This window comes from Lissotriton vulgaris, chromosome 8, assembly GCF_964263255.1.
Source record: "Lissotriton vulgaris chromosome 8, aLisVul1.2, whole genome shotgun sequence".
NCBI lineage: Eukaryota > Metazoa > Chordata > Amphibia > Caudata > Salamandridae > Lissotriton > Lissotriton vulgaris.
Window position 1 is genome coordinate 194,236,170 of NC_141696.1, and position 13,758 is coordinate 194,249,927.

General features: G+C 46.6%; 1 protein-coding gene across 39 annotated transcripts in view; it reads right to left on the reverse strand.

The window, feature by feature from the left end:
- Positions 1 to 1,384: 1,384 nt before the first annotated feature.
- Positions 1,385 to 13,758, reverse strand: part of SYTL2 (synaptotagmin like 2) — a 411,708-nt gene continuing 399,334 nt past the window's right edge. For all 39 annotated transcript variants that reach the window (XM_086933941.1, XM_086933940.1, XM_086933962.1 and 36 more), the window contains one exon: positions 1,385 to 2,441. In XM_086933941.1, the coding sequence (XP_086790067.1) occupies positions 2,305 to 2,441 (137 nt within the window). In that variant the 3' untranslated portion in view covers positions 1,385 to 2,304. The remainder of the gene's footprint in view (positions 2,442 to 13,758) is intronic.

Here is a 13,758-nt window from a genome sequence, read left to right on the forward strand (position 1 = left end):
TTCGTGATACTACTTGCCGCTGTTCTTTGTCTGATCCAAAGAGCCAGATGTCTTTTCCCCATATTCATAGTGATCCTGACGACCAGTTTGAAACCTTTCGGCTATAGATTGAATATATACCCCATTTATCTTAGCTTTAGTGCAGATTACTTTTAATTCGATCTCAGCTTGCAGCCGAGTCTGTTTTTGGGCAATAGTAGCCATACGTTCTAACTCATATCTACTTAGATCCTGCATCAACGAACCAATTGATTTTTCCTGTGAAACCCTGCAAAACTAATTACCTCCCCTCTAAGCCCAGACTTATATGTGTCCCATACCATTTCCCTAGACGTCCTGTACCTATTGGTGTCAAAAAACTGTATGGTCCAGCGCTTAATATGGTCAATAAAACCCTCGGTAGCCAGTAATTTCCTATCAAAGGTCCACTTTGCAAGGGTTTTTGTATACCCTGGGATTTCAATATCTCGAACCAGAGGGTTGTGGTCCGAAAGAACCTTAGGTAGCTTCCTTATCTGGGCTTAGTCCACTAATGAGCCAGGGATAAAAAAAATAGTTCAGCCTAACATATTTCCTATGTGGGCACTAGAAATATGTGTATCCTGGATCTCCAGATTTATTTATAGACCAAATATCCACCAACCATGGCTATCGGCTAGCGCCTGTACTGCATGAAAAACTCGTGCCTTCCTACCTTGATATCCAGCTCTCCTTAGCCCACTTGAATCCATATGAATGTTAAAATCCCCACATATGGCGGAGCAGGCCAAGAAGCGAGCTCTACTTCAAGTTCTATCAAAAAATCTGCATCGTCCAAATTCGACCCATATATAGTGCAAAGTGTACCAAAGGTGGGAATTACAGCAATTGCCCACTGGCTCCATTTATCAGAAAGTGTACGATTACTTGGTGGATGCCGGTTAGACACATGTATTGCCACTCCCATAGTGTTAGAGGTCTGTGAAGAACAAGTTGTTTGCGTAAAACCCAGAATATAATTAAAACCTCTCTTTTGGCAGGGAAGGTGACATATAAAGTCCAAGTCACAAAACAAGGAATCCCAAATTCAAAAACTAAGATCCCTAAGCACACTTGATCGTCAATTCAATAAACAGGAGAGAGATAAAGTTATGCCTCTAGGAGAGGCTGGTTGGATTTGTTCTTGTAGTGCGTGAGGCTCATCTTCTGCTAGTAGTTCCTTCAAATCACTAAGACAGTGGGAACCTTGACTTAAAGGCATTTTTCCTAAATCAGACAGCAGAACCTTTTAGGAAGGTGTAATCTTTAATTTAGTGCATAGTGGTGTTATCCTTCTACATTTTGTGTGCAAAAATAAACACTTTTCCCATTTTATGTTCGATTTAAATAATGCAGTAACATCAGGTTTTGTATAATATTTGTATTTATTTAAATAAAGGACTGTCTGTTTTTATGATTACAAAATAAAATTACAGTGAAAGTACGAGGTACATACACAGCCATGCCCGAACTAAAGGCGTCCTACTACCAGTCATACAAGAATCTATAACAAACATTCAACAAGAGCAACATAAGGCGACACAAGACATTTTTCAATTATAGATTTTAAATAGACGGTCCATTAGCCCAACTGTGAAACCAAAAGGAACCCTGAACTCATCCTTATCCCATGTCTTAGTGGTGGCAGTAAAGTATGGCCAACCTTTATCTTCTTTAAAACTAGTAAATTGATTTGGGCACCTATAATTGCATTAATGAGATTTCTAATTTAATTCTAAAACTACTACTATGATCTAAGTACTTAAAACCTTCTTTTAGAGTTAGATGAGACACTGGCCTTATTTAAAATACATTTGACTTATTTGAATACCGTAGAAAAAGTGCTCAATATTTTTAAGCATGTTTACTTTATGAAATATTTACATATTGACAACTCATCTATCGCAGCATTGCTTGTCCTAAAAAGAATGGCAGTTTATTTGACACAGTATACAGGCTGGGCATTAACTGATAAAGAGGAATACTTAAACATGACATTTTACCTTTTTTATTTCTATGTAACCGTCAGTTTTGAGATATGAGAACACCTGCATATGGCTGTTTACCAAGTTTAAGTGAAAGTACTTCTCTTAAAAGGTATACATTTACTTTTATTCTCCCTTCCCGCCCCCATCCAACACCCTTTCTTACACCTGCTTTTTTATCTCAAGGCACAATTGGGAAGAAAGTAAACAATTTGCTGGATTAGGTTTCAATTATTAGAAAACCGAGTGCTTGTAAGTGGATACCACTATATGTGAGAAAACAAATAAAGTATCAATGATTTTACTTTGCCATCATTAGCATTCTAAGCTGAAGTGTATCTTCTACCCAATGATCTGGCGAGTTAATCATTCTCTTCCACAGTGAAGCTTCGTACGGGGTGGAATCCATCCAATCCACAGGGGTGCCATAGCTTTTCCCTAAAATGTAAAATATCAAGATATAACCATGATGTCACTCATTGAAGAAACAATAATTTTATCATGCAACACTGGAAACTCAATGTCCGATCCAAGTAGGATTGGTAGATCATACTCTAAAAGTCTTCTGAAATGATAGCTGCAGAGCACTTTCAATGAAGGGATCCAAAGATCACCATGGCACACAAATAGTGCTGTGTAGTGTCTCAGCAACCCTCTCTTGATAAGTAGCTGACTGACACACACACACACACACACACACACACACACACACCCACTCACACAAAGACACACACCTCCCTTTTCGTTTGGCAAGTAGGTGCTAGAAGGTAGACGCAACATTGCATTCCTCTGAAGCTCATATCTCAGATTGACAGTAGCCTTCTACACAGGATGGCAGAACATAAGGGTACCTAGAAGAGAAATGTTGAGCTTTGATCCTAGAGAAGGATGGCTGTCGGACTATATAGGCAAGGAAGAGATAGGAAATTAAACAATGCTCTGTTCCACTATGTGGCAAAACTGGGGTCTATGGCTAAAGAAAAGTCAATGCTGGGGACCAGGAACTGGGTCATACTGTTGACAAATGTCGGAGCATAAGGTGCTGGAATTCTTAACTGATTTAAGAGTTCTGCAAATCACTACCAGGTTTGCATAAGAATCCACAGCTCATAATGCACCCAAATCGGAGTATTACTTTGAGTAAGAAGTCTTCTAAAGTCTGCCTGATTGGAACCATTCCAGTTTGCCAGGAGGTGGACTGGAGTGTGAAACCCCTGCTCCTGCTCCTCAGGTTGAGAATAGATAAGTTCTTGCAGGTCCAAAACACAATGAGGGCCCCAGGTTCTCTTTATAAGAAGGCTACCTGCTGTGGATCTACTTCTCAGGGACACAGAGACAAAGAACCACAGGATAGAGTAAGTTATGCATCTTCAAGGGAAAAAAACTGCAAAGTCTGGAAAAGGGGAATTTATACTGTTACCATTACTATATGTGGACAGCAGCAGTCCAAATAGCAGTATCTGAAAGTTTGGAAGCATCTGCACATCAGCACACAAATTACAGAACGTACATACAGAGTGCAGAGGGTACCTGGCAAAGACACTACATCAGAAGGCAATATTTTTGGCTTGTCCTCCTCTGAGCTGTTTGCCACAAGAATCAAGGCTTCAGCTGGCCCTAGAGAATATGGCATCCAGTCTCACTGGGCCCTGACCTGGCATGCCCTGACCTCCAGCCTTGCCTCTTGACTATATTCATTCTCCATAAACATTTCTATGTCTGGAGCAATCTGTCTATGATAATACCACCATGGTTGTTCACACTGAGTGCTTCTTAACCCTCCAACATGACTGCTACGTCAACATATCAGACACTACGGAGCCCGTCATCTTGTGTTGCAGCATGGCTGATTCTGGCTTCCATAAACTTGACCAGGCACTCATGCGATTCCTCACCAAGGCAGACCCCCCTTAGCCTTTCCTGACCTCACTTCATGGCCAGTTGGCTGTGGAGGGTCCCTAGGACCTGGTGTACCGCATAATATAAAATACCAGTGACTTTTTTGGTTCTAGTGCTTTTCAATAAAAATGTTATTAATTTCCCTACATCCTATTTTGTCATTTTGGTGTCTTTTCATTTAATTCTTTTTAACTAAATTGATGTAGGAAGTTTAACATGTTTTTCTCATAACTAGAATGTTTAGATGCTATATCTTATGCACTTTTCTCTGCTGAAAAATGTAGTACTCGTGCCAACCTACCAATGGTAAGCTCAGGATTCTTGCTTCTACTTGTCAGTCCCCGATAGCTTGGCCTGTTTGGGGCCATATCCTCACCTCAATTCCAGGCCTCTGTTTCTCTCAAACATAGTCTAACAACCTGGTGTCCTATATTACTTATTAGTTTAACATCTGTACACAGGTATTGCTTGGCACTTTGTTTCTGTATACACGTTTGATGCTCTCCCATAGTAACTGGTGAAGAAATAGTTAAATAAGAGGTCTTAAAACATTCTGACCCATATCTGAAGAAAAGGTTCTAGAGGCCTTTCAAACAAGGGACTACATTAACATTTTCATTAAACCTTTCAGTGGTAGCTGACGCCCGCAATACCTCCCCAGTACGGCTCATAGCCGACACTGAGGACAGTTTAAAAGGAACTTCCAGTGTTTGCACCAGAGATTTCTTTTTTCAACTCAACAGTGGGGATGAAGTGGAGTCTCTTCAGCTTCAGGCCCTGTCCCCCTCATGCTCATCTGTGACATGAGCTTTTTAAAATGCAAAAATAGGGTTGGTTTTCAGTGGAAGCAGCTGATGTGTCTATGTTGTATATTGGGCCCTTTCCTTTCATGGGTCACTAGGGCCACCCACACAAATAAGGTAAAACATTTATAGGGAGAATTGTGGGAATGCTGAGTGGTAGGACATTTGAGACTCTCCACAGATCCCACAACATTCTGTAACTGAAATGTGAGGGAAATGTGTGTTTTTAGACAAAGTTTGAGGTTTGCAAGGGCTTCTGTTTACAAAAACCTGGGGAGAGTCATGCAAGTCACAACACCCTGGACTCCCCCAGGTGTCTAGCTTTCAGAAATGTGTAGTTTTCCCTAGGTGCTGGCTGAACTAGGGCACAAAATCCATAGCTACCCAAATTACAATAAAAATAAAAGTAGTTTTCAGTGCAAATATTTAATGTATCCATGTTGGGCCTTTCCCTGTTGCGGGGCACTAGACCACAAACACAAGTGAGGTCCATTTTGTAATGGGAGGCAGGGATACTTGGGGTGAACGTGGACATGCTGAATTTTGTGGCTCCTGTAGATTTCAGAACTTTGTATCACAGAAAATGTTTCTTTTTAGCCAAGGTTTTAGGTTTGCAAGGACATCTGGGTAAAACAACCAGGTGTGAGCAACACAAGTCATACCACAAGAAATGCGCAGGATTTGTAGGTTTCCCTGGGTGCCAGATTATCTAGGGTACAAATTCAGCTGATACCAACTTTGGAAGGGGAACGCCACTCACCTCAACCGGGCGACACCCGAGTGGGGATACCACGACCTCTAACCCTCCTGCGTCTCTGACGACCAGGAATCCTTCTCTCTTTTTCCCCCTACAGGAACCCGACCAGGTGACTGGACAAAGACCCTACCCAGAAGCGGAGAATCCAGAGCACCAAGAACCCGGAAGTGCCGAACCGGAAGCAGCCTGCCGGGAAACCGGAAGTCCCGCCCCCTACCCCAGACCGAGAACTATAAAAGCCGGCGACGAAGAGAGGAGAGCGTGCCAGATAGCCGACTCGTGGAAGGAGACAGCGTGCAGTGAACCAGAGAAGGAGAGCGGACGGGGTGAGAGGATCGAAGACGGAGAGTTGGAGGACGTCTGGACCGAGGAGTGGTGGAGTCCTCTGGAGGTGGCTGGAGAGAGGCCGTAACTCGCTGGAGAGTTACGGCGGGGCACGTGAGTACCTTGTTACCGTCTCCGTGTCCCCTTGTAAATAACTGTAAATACTTGTATAGAGATAGAACGCACTGATAGCACACCCTTGCACTGTATATAGATTTATTAGAGACACTGCACCTGTAACGTGTACCATAGTCCTTACACCCCGGCCACTCACGAGAGCACGTCTCTTCTACCCCTTCCCACACCTCTTCCCCCTCCCTCTAAACCCCCTGTCCCTTCCCCTCCTCGCGGTCATCTCTGTTCCCTCACGCCCCTGGTGTTGGTACTGGTACTCCGAAAGTCCGAGCTGGAAAGGACTAAACCCCTGCTTCTCTGTTTCCCTCCGAGGTTATCCCGACGCCTCCCCGGAAGACGTGAAGACCTCCGGAAGATCCATCGGCCGGCGGATACCTGGGAACAGACTACAGCTTCACACCCTGAACTCTGTACTTACTTTGTTATTTTGTCACTCAGAACAATAAAAACAGCTACCATAGCCAAGTATATACGGCCTCCACGCCTGTTATTCCGGTCCGCAGCAACCCCCAGTCCACACCTGGTGTCAGAAGTGGGATCCGGAAGCATGGAGGCCACCGTGAAGCAACTCGCAGAAAGCCAGGAACTCCTCGGGAAGATGATGGAGTGGTTTCTCAAAACGGCCGAGGACGATCGAGGCCAGCTGCATGATGTCCTAAAAGACCAGGGCACCGCTCAAGACCGAGCCCTTGGAAAACTAGTCGACGTCATGGGTCAATCGAGGCCAGCGACTGCATTACCCTCTGTGGTCTTACAGAAATATGTTCCGGGAGAAGACCAGGACTTCTTTTTTACGAACTTCGAGTGCCTGGCTCAGGCGGCTGCTTGGCCGGTTGATCGCTGGAGCCACTACCTGGGGCCTCTGCTGACGGGCGAACTCCAGGTGGCATTTCAACAGGCCAATATACAAGGGCAGACCCCGTATCAGGACATCAAAACCTGTATCCTCGAGAGTCTTGGGATTGACGACGAGACCTACAGTGTACGGCTGCGACAGGCCTGTGAAGGACCGCAAGAAACTCCCCGGGCATTGTCATTCCGCATCCAGGACCTAACCAACCGCTGGTTGAAGCCAGCCACGTCCACCAAAGAGGAAATCCTGTCCAAGATCTACTTGGAACAATTCCTAGCCTCCCTACACCCCGCTACACAGAAGTGGGTCCGTCAGCACTCCCGACTCACACTAGACACTGCTGTCGAGATCGCAAGTGCCTTCAGCCGTGCTCAAGACTTCCAGAAGAAGGACGAACATCCTGCACGGATAACCCATGGAAGTCATCCTCGAGCCCAGAGGCCGGTAGTCCCACGAAAACCTGAACCTGTCCCTTTTGTTCCATTTCCGGTGACCCCAAGACCAAGTCTTCCCGGTCCTCAGTGCTACCACTGTGGAGGATATGGACATATAGCACGGTTCTGTCCCCAGAAGGAGGAACCTATGGAGGTCGGACTGGCTCGGAACTATGTGTGTCTCACCACGGATGCCAGTCCTCCTCCCTTCCGGTGTCCAGTGAAGATCGATGGACATCCTATGATGGCCCTAGCCGATTCCGGTTGCCGACAAAGTGTATTAAGGTCGCAGGAAATGCCCAGACCAATGGGGCCTATGACTGGCACCGTGGATATCCAATGTGTACACTGTGATACCAAGAGATATCCCACCACCCGTGTACAGGTACAACACACCTCAGGAGAAAGAAGCCCCCTTAATGTCGGCCTAGTACCCAACCTGCCGGAACAGGTTATCCTGGGTAGCGATTATAATGGGCTGCCCCGTTTGTTACATGACGCTACAAACTCCTAGGAAAGATGGTGGTCCGAGGCTCCCTTTTCCCGAAACCCTCCTCCCGTGGAACCAACAAACAAAGTCCAGAAGACAAGAGGGCAAAAGAAGAAAGAAAAAAGGACACACACCACAGCCTATCCTGTTCAGGTGGATCCACATCCATGGGAAACTGATCGGGAGTTCCGTGCGGCCCAACAAGAGGACCCAGTACTACAAGACGCCTAGGGGCGGGCCCTGGAAAACGAGGATCCCTTGCACGTATGTCCTTATTTCTTTAAACGGAACGGTCTGTTGTATAGGAAAGGCGGACCCCAACAAGAACCGCAGTTACTCGTTCCCGGTCCTTTTCGCGAGAAAGTACTGTTCCTGGCCCATAGTCATTTGTTAGGGGGGCATTTCGGGGACGACAAAACTGGACAAACTATACTGGATAAGTTCTATTGGCCTGGCGTATACAAACAAGTGAGCCAATACTGCAAAGAGTGTCCTATATGTCAAAAGAACAGTCGATACCGACCCCCAAGGGCACCCCTTCAGCCGCTCCCTCTTATTGAAGTCCCTTTCAGTAGGGTTGGGATGGACCTGATAGGCCCCATGTTACCCTCAAAGAGTGGATGTCGATATGCTCTCGTTCTGGTGGACTACGCCACCCGGTTTCCTGAGGCCGTTCCATTAAAACACCCAACCACACAGAACATAGCGAGAGCCCTTGTAACCATCTTCACCCGGGTGGGTTTTCCCCGGGAGATATTGACGGACCAGGGTACCCCGTTTGTTTCTTCTCTTATGCGTCAGGTGTGTTCCCAACTGGGCATTAAACAAATTAGGACCTCTGCCTACCACCCCCAGACCGACGGACTTGTGGAGCGTTATAACGCTACCCTGAAGACCACCCTCAAGAAATTGTTGGGTCTAGAAAGCCGTCGCTGGGAGGAAATGCTTCCTTTGGCTCTGTTTGCTATCCGTTGTAAGGTCCGGAGCAGTACCGGGTATTCTCCCTATGAACTCCTCTACGGAAGGGCCCCTAGAACACTCCTGGATATGGCCCGTGAGGCTTGGGAAGCCGAGCCTGATCGTACCCAACCTCTGCCTGAATATGTTGCCAACCTCAAGACTCACCTGGGTCAAATCAGAGAAATAGTGAGGCAAAATCTGTTGACCGCCCAGGCTACGCAAAAACGCCAATACGACCGAGGAGCCAAGCCCAGAACCTTCGTTCCCGGAGACGTAGTACTGCTTCTCATACCCTCTTCAGACCACAAACTTCTAGGACAATGGCAAGGGCCGTATCCAGTAACAGGACAGGTCACCCCTGTCACCTATGAAATCGAATTGGACCACACCCGTAACCAGAGACAAATCTACCACGTAAATCTGCTAAAGAAATGGGAGGGCCCCCAACCAGTATTATCCAGCGTGACAGACCCAAAGACCCCACTCTTCGAAGATTGTGTGGACCCAGAACTACCCTCGAATAAACAACAGGACCTCAGGACTGTCCTTTCACCCTTGCAGATGGTGTTTTCCACTTCACCTGGACACACCACGGTCATCGAACATGCAATACATACAGACCCTGGAAAAATCGAGAGACAACGCCCCTATCGGATCCCAGAAGCACGCCGTAAAGTCATTCAAGAGGAAACCAAACAAATGTTGCAAATGGGCATCATCGAGCCGTTGATCAGTTGCTGGAACTCGCCCATCGTTCTTGTCCCCAAACCCGATGGCTCCACAAGATTTTGTATCGACTTTCGTGAAGTCAATAAAGTCTCGAGTTTTGACACTTATCCGTTGCCAAGAGTTGACTAGATGATAGAACACATAGGACAAGCTCGCTACATTAGCACGCTGGATCTCTGCAAGGGATACTGGCAGATCCCCCTGAAGAGCAAAGATAAAAAGAAAACAGCGTTTTCCACACCCGACGGACTGTTCCAATTCAGAGTCATGCCCTTCGGGCTCCACGGGGCCCCAGCGACCTTTCAACAGGCTATGAACATTGTCCTGCAACCTCATGCCCAGTACGCAGGAGCATACCTTAACGATATAGTCATTTATAGCAATGACTGGCCAGAGCACCTATCCCACCTAAAACGAGTGATCACCTCTCTGGGAGAATAAGGGTTCACTATCAACCCCGCTAAAACCACTCTAGCTGCACAGTCAGTAAAATACCTAGGTTACCTCCTTGGGAAGGGTGTCATCCGACCTCAAGATAACAAAATAAAGGCCATCCAGTCGATTCCCTTCCCCCAAACCAAAAAGGACCTCCGTGCCTTCCTTGGGCTCTTAGGATATTATTGGAGGTTCATCCCCAATTTTTCTCAAATTGCAGTACCCTTGACAGATCTCTTAAAGAAAAACTCTCGAACAGAGTCCTTGTTACAACATCCCTCCCCGCAGATGTGGAAGGCCTTTCAGGACCTCAAACAAGCACTAGTGTCAGAGCCAGTTCTGATCAGCCCCGATTATACGCAACCCTTTATCCTCCAAACTGACGCCTCGGAACAGGGATTGGGAGCGGTCCTCTCCCAAAAAGACCAGGCAGGCATTGAGAGGCCTATCCTATATCTCAGCAGGAAACTCTTCCCTCGTGAAATGAATTACGCGGTAGTCGAGAAGGAAGCCCTAGCCATAAAATGGGCCGTAGAGAGCCTGCGTTATTATCTAGAGGGGGCGGGAATTTCTTCTATACACGGATCACGCTCCCCTAGAATGGATGGCACGCAATAGGGGACATAATGATAGGGTACTTCGGTGGTTTCTCTCCTTGCAGCCCCTACAGATTCCAAACTTTGCATAGGAAGGGGGTTGAGCAGGGCAACGCAGACTATCTGTCTAGATATCCCCCACCGACCTCCCCCACAAGAAAGACAGCTAGGGAAAGGGGATGTGGAAGGGGAACGCCACTCACCTCAACCGGGCGACACCCGAGGGGGGATACCACGACCTCTAACCCTCCTGCGTCTCTGACGACCAGGAATCCTTCTCTCTTTTTCCCCCTACAGGAACCCGACCAGGTGACTGGACAAAGACCCAACCCAGAAGCGGAGAATCCAGAGCACCAAGAACCCGGAAGTGCCGAACTGGAAGCAGCCTGCCGGGAAACCGGAAGTCCCGCCCCCTACCCCGGACCGAGAACTATAAAAGCCGGCGACGAAGAGAGGAGAGCGTGCCAGATAGCCGACTCGTGGCAGGAGACAGCACGCAGTGAACCAGAGAAGGAGAGCGGACGGGGTGAGAGGATCGAAGACAGAGTTGGAGGACGTCTGGACCGAGGAGTGGTGGAGTCCTCTGGAGGTGGCTGGAAAGAGGCCGTAACTCGCTGGAGAGTTACGGCGGGGCACGTGAGTACCTGGTTACCGTCTCCGTGTCCCCTTGTAAATAACTGTAAATACTTGTATAGAGATAGAACGCACTGATAGCACACACTTGCACTGTATATAGATTTATTAGAGACACTGCACCTATAACGTGTACCATAGTCCTTACACCCCGGCCACTCACGAGAGCACGTCTCTTCTACCCCTTCCCACACCTCTTCCCCCTCCCTCTAAACCCCCTGTCCCTTCCCCTCCTCACGGTCATCTCTGTTCCCTCACGCCCCTGGTGTTGGTACTGGTACTTCGAAAGTCCGAGCTGGAAAGGACTAAACCCATGCTTCTCTGTTTCCCTCTGAGGTTATCCCGACGTCTCCCCGGAAGACGTGAAGACCTCCGGAAGATCCATCGGCCGGCGGATACCTGGGAACAGACTACAGCTTCACACCCTGAACTCTGTACTTACTTCGTTATTTTTTCACTCAGAACAATAAAAACAGCTACCATAGCCAAGTATATACTGCCTCCACGCCTGTTATTCCGGTCCGCAGCAACCCCCAGTCCACACCAACATTAAGGAAAAGGGCACATTTTTTGGTCGAACAAATAGATATGTCCATGTTGAGTTTTGGGTATTTTTCCTGTTTCAGACGCATGACCCCTCACACAAGCGATGCACCATTTTGTTGGAGGATGTGCACGCTGGGTAGCAACCAAACTAGGGCCAAAAACCCACAGCTACCCACGTTGTTAAAAAAGCATGGATTCTTCTGGACAAAATAAGATGTGTCCAGGTCGCATTTTGGGGTGTACTATGTCGCAGGTGCTAGGCCCAGCCACACAAGCAGAGTTCCATTTTTTACTGAAGAACATTTGTTATTACCAATCTAATTTCCCTGCATTTGTTCTTTCCAAATGCAAGCCAGTGAGTAAGAAAGAAGACATTTTCCAAAATGCCCTCTAAATCATATCCTAGTACGGGTACCCACAAAATCAAACATGTGTAAATAACCATCGCTCCTAAACTCAGAATCTGGTGTGCATTTCAGAAATGCATACCAAGTTTTCACTCTTTATATTTTGTAATAGGATTTGTTCTATACTTGGCACACAATGGTAACCTAATGGCAGCACAGCTCAGTTGTTCACTCTGCGTGCCTCAGGTTCTTTGAGAATCTGCAAATCCTATATAGCCACACCAACAGACGTGTCTAGTGGATATAATGGTATATTGCTTTTGTAAATCTGCTATTGTGACAAGAAGTTACAGATGAAAATGTTGTCATAAATGGCTTTTTTTCCTACTTGGGGGAAAAATACATTGTTTTGCAAAGAGCTTTTCCCCACAAACAATTTCGCTATATTTTGGCTGCTTTCTCTGTCCCCTCAATGAGAATCCAAAAACCCTGGGTGCCCTTTGAGCCCCCATGATGTTGTGGAAAAAAGGTCCCAAATTTGGCTTGGATACCTTATGTGGAAAAAAACTCTATGGAGGCTTAAGAGTAAAGTACCCCAAATTGCCGAAAATGTATTCAGCACTGGGGTGGAATAACCTCCGCAGTTAGGGTGTTAAACCATTGTACACCGAATCAGAGCACAACTATTGGAAATATTTGCAAATATTTACAGCCTTTCATCTTTCATATTAATTAGGGAAAAATAGTTCCTTCATCCTGGGCATAATTTGTAAAAAAAAATAGAGTGCTGAGGCCTTCAAGAGGCCTGTGCAACTTGCACCACACATTGCCCCTGCCATGCTGCAAGTGAGATTAAGAATACAACTAATAACCATCACACTCCTACAAGTGTGAAAAATCTGACCTCCAAAGCTATAAAAATGGATTGGGCAGCAGGTAAAAGCCATTTTTAAAGTATATTGAATTAAAAATTAACTGTTGTTGCAGTCATCTCTAAATTAGCCAGACAATGCCATCTGTCACAAACGTCTGTGTTGACAATTAGGTGCCGGTGCCGAGCACCGGAAGCCACCGGCTCAAATTAAGCACTGCCTTCATCTATGATAAGAGCTACAAGACTGTTATTCTCACTGAAACTCTTTCCCATTTGCTGCTGTTATCACTGTAAATTAGGGCAGCCGGGTTCACACCGGTGTCTTACACCGATGACACCCGGATAGTGGTGTCGATTAGCCAGGATGTTAAAGAGACGGCGGAGAAATTTAGATCCTGCATGGTACAGGTCAGACAATGGATGCTCTTCAACGGTATAAAATTGAATGGGGACAAAAGCGAGGTGTTAGTGCTAGGGGGCGACCCGAACATCTGGTCCCCTGAGTGATGGCCCGATAGCCTGGGCAGCGGTCATGTTCCTGTAGAGAAGGTCAGAAATCTGGGCATGACCTTAGACGTCAACCTCTCTTTCGACGCCCAGTTTGGTCTGTTCTGAAAATGATCAAAAAACTATTGCCCTTCATCCAAACAGACGCCAGGAAAACGGTGGTGACTGCCCTTGCTCTGTCTAGGATGGATTATGGAAATGCCCTGTATGCCGGAGTCAAGCAGCAAGTCCTTTCAAAAATTCAACGTTTGCAGAATGCGGCTGCAAGGCTGGTGTTAGACATTCCTAAACACGAGCCAATCACCTATAAATTAAAATCCCTGCACCAGCTCCCCATTGCCAAAAGGATTCAATTTAAATCATTGTGCCTGGCCTATAAGGCGCTCCAGGGGTCGGGCGCTCAGTTCTTAAAGACCCGCCTGAAACGATGTGA